Consider the following 1,410-nt stretch of genomic DNA (forward strand, 5'->3'; position numbering starts at 1 on the left):
GGCAAGCATGATCTCTGTGAGCTTGAGGCCAGCCCGATCTCCATAGTGAGTTCCAGGCCAGAGAGGGCCAACAAAAATCAACAAAAACACGAACAAGAACAACAACAACAAAATCCACACACAAAACTTGGTTACTCCTGGTGGCGTGGGGAGGAAGGTATGGTTTGCCCTTTCTTAATTTAAAAAGTGAGTCTGATAGCCTCTTGGCCAGCTCACTGCAGAAACTGCTACGATAAACCCCGAAGGGCTGGGTTGCTGTCCACGCCGTGGAACTCCATTCCCCTGTACGAGCTCGAGCGTGCGGGCCTCGATCGCTCTAAGTCTCTGGAGGTCTTTTTCCCTTCCTTGCGGACATCTAGATCCTTCAGGGTCTGTGTCCTCCTAAGTACACCACGGTGCAGGGCCGGCCGCCTCAGGCTCGCCGCCTCCAGGTCGTGGCAAAAACCTTTTCCCTTCTCAGGGCCCCAGAAGCCAGGCCGCCTCCCTCCTCCCTCCCCGCTGGCGGGGCCCTTTTCCCAGCCCGGGATCAGCAGCCGCGGCGGCAGCGACAGCAGGAAGCGAAGCCCTTGTTGATGCTGTTCCGTGGCGCGCCTGTCCGCCCTCCGTCGGCCGCCAGGCTCTTCCGGGCTCCCGGACATCCCCCCTCCGCGCGTGCGCAGTGCCTCACGAGGGGGCGGGGCTCAGATTCCTGACAGCGGCGGCGGCGGTGGCGGCGGCCGTCAGTGTGCGCCGAGGAGAAGTCCGAGACGGACCCGTTGGCTCTCCCTCTCCCCTTCCCCGTTCGAACCTTCCTCTCGCTGGACTCACCGGGAGTCAGTTCTCCACTCCGCAGAGCCGTTCTCCACTCCGCCGCCCTTCTGGTCGCCCGGCCGGGTGGGAAGTGACTGCCCTCGAGGAGGAGGAGGAGGCAGCGGCTGCCGCCCTCGCCTCACCGCCCCCGGTTCGGTGCCCGAAGATCCCGGAGAGGAGGTGCCGCCGCCACCGCCGCTCCCCCCCTCCCGCTGCCCTCGGGCCGGGCTGGGTCGAGCTGCGATGCCCTCGGACTTCATCTCATTGCTCAGCGCGGACCTAGACCTGGAATCGCCCAAATCCCTGTACTCGCGAGGTGAGTCAGATGGGGGTTGGGGGGTGAGGCGTGGGGGCGGGGAGCGCGAGCGCACGGAGTCCCGGGGGGGTCCCCGTCGGGGCCCGGTTCAGGCGGGGCTGGCCGCGGAGGGCCAGTGGGGATCCCGGAGCTGCCGAGCGACGCCCCCTCCCCAGCCCTGCGCAGCGCGGCGCGGGGCGGCGTGGGGCTCAGGGTCCGCGCGCCTCGGAGTCCTCTGCGGCCCCGGAGGTTCGCGACCTGCGTGCCGGTCGGCGGGTGCGGACTCCGCCACAGTCGGCGGACTGCTGGCCCAGTCCTTCCCCTGC

At 67.2% G+C, this 1,410-nt stretch overlaps 1 protein-coding gene across 5 annotated transcripts in view; it reads left to right on the forward strand.

The window, feature by feature from the left end:
• The first annotated feature begins 726 nt into the window (after window positions 1–726).
• Window positions 727–1,410, forward strand: part of Nfat5 (nuclear factor of activated T cells 5) — a 79,664-nt gene continuing 78,980 nt past the window's right edge. For 4 of the 5 annotated variants that reach the window (XM_031341336.1, XM_031341337.1, XM_031341339.1 and 1 more), the window contains exon 1: window positions 727–1,105. In XM_031341336.1, the coding sequence (XP_031197196.1) occupies window positions 1,033–1,105 (73 nt within the window). In that variant the 5' untranslated portion in view covers window positions 727–1,032. The remainder of the gene's footprint in view (window positions 1,106–1,410) is intronic. The other variant, XM_031341340.1, reaches the window with a different exon arrangement.

This window comes from Mastomys coucha, unplaced genomic scaffold, assembly GCF_008632895.1.
Source record: "Mastomys coucha isolate ucsf_1 unplaced genomic scaffold, UCSF_Mcou_1 pScaffold22, whole genome shotgun sequence".
Lineage (NCBI taxonomy): Eukaryota > Metazoa > Chordata > Mammalia > Rodentia > Muridae > Mastomys > Mastomys coucha.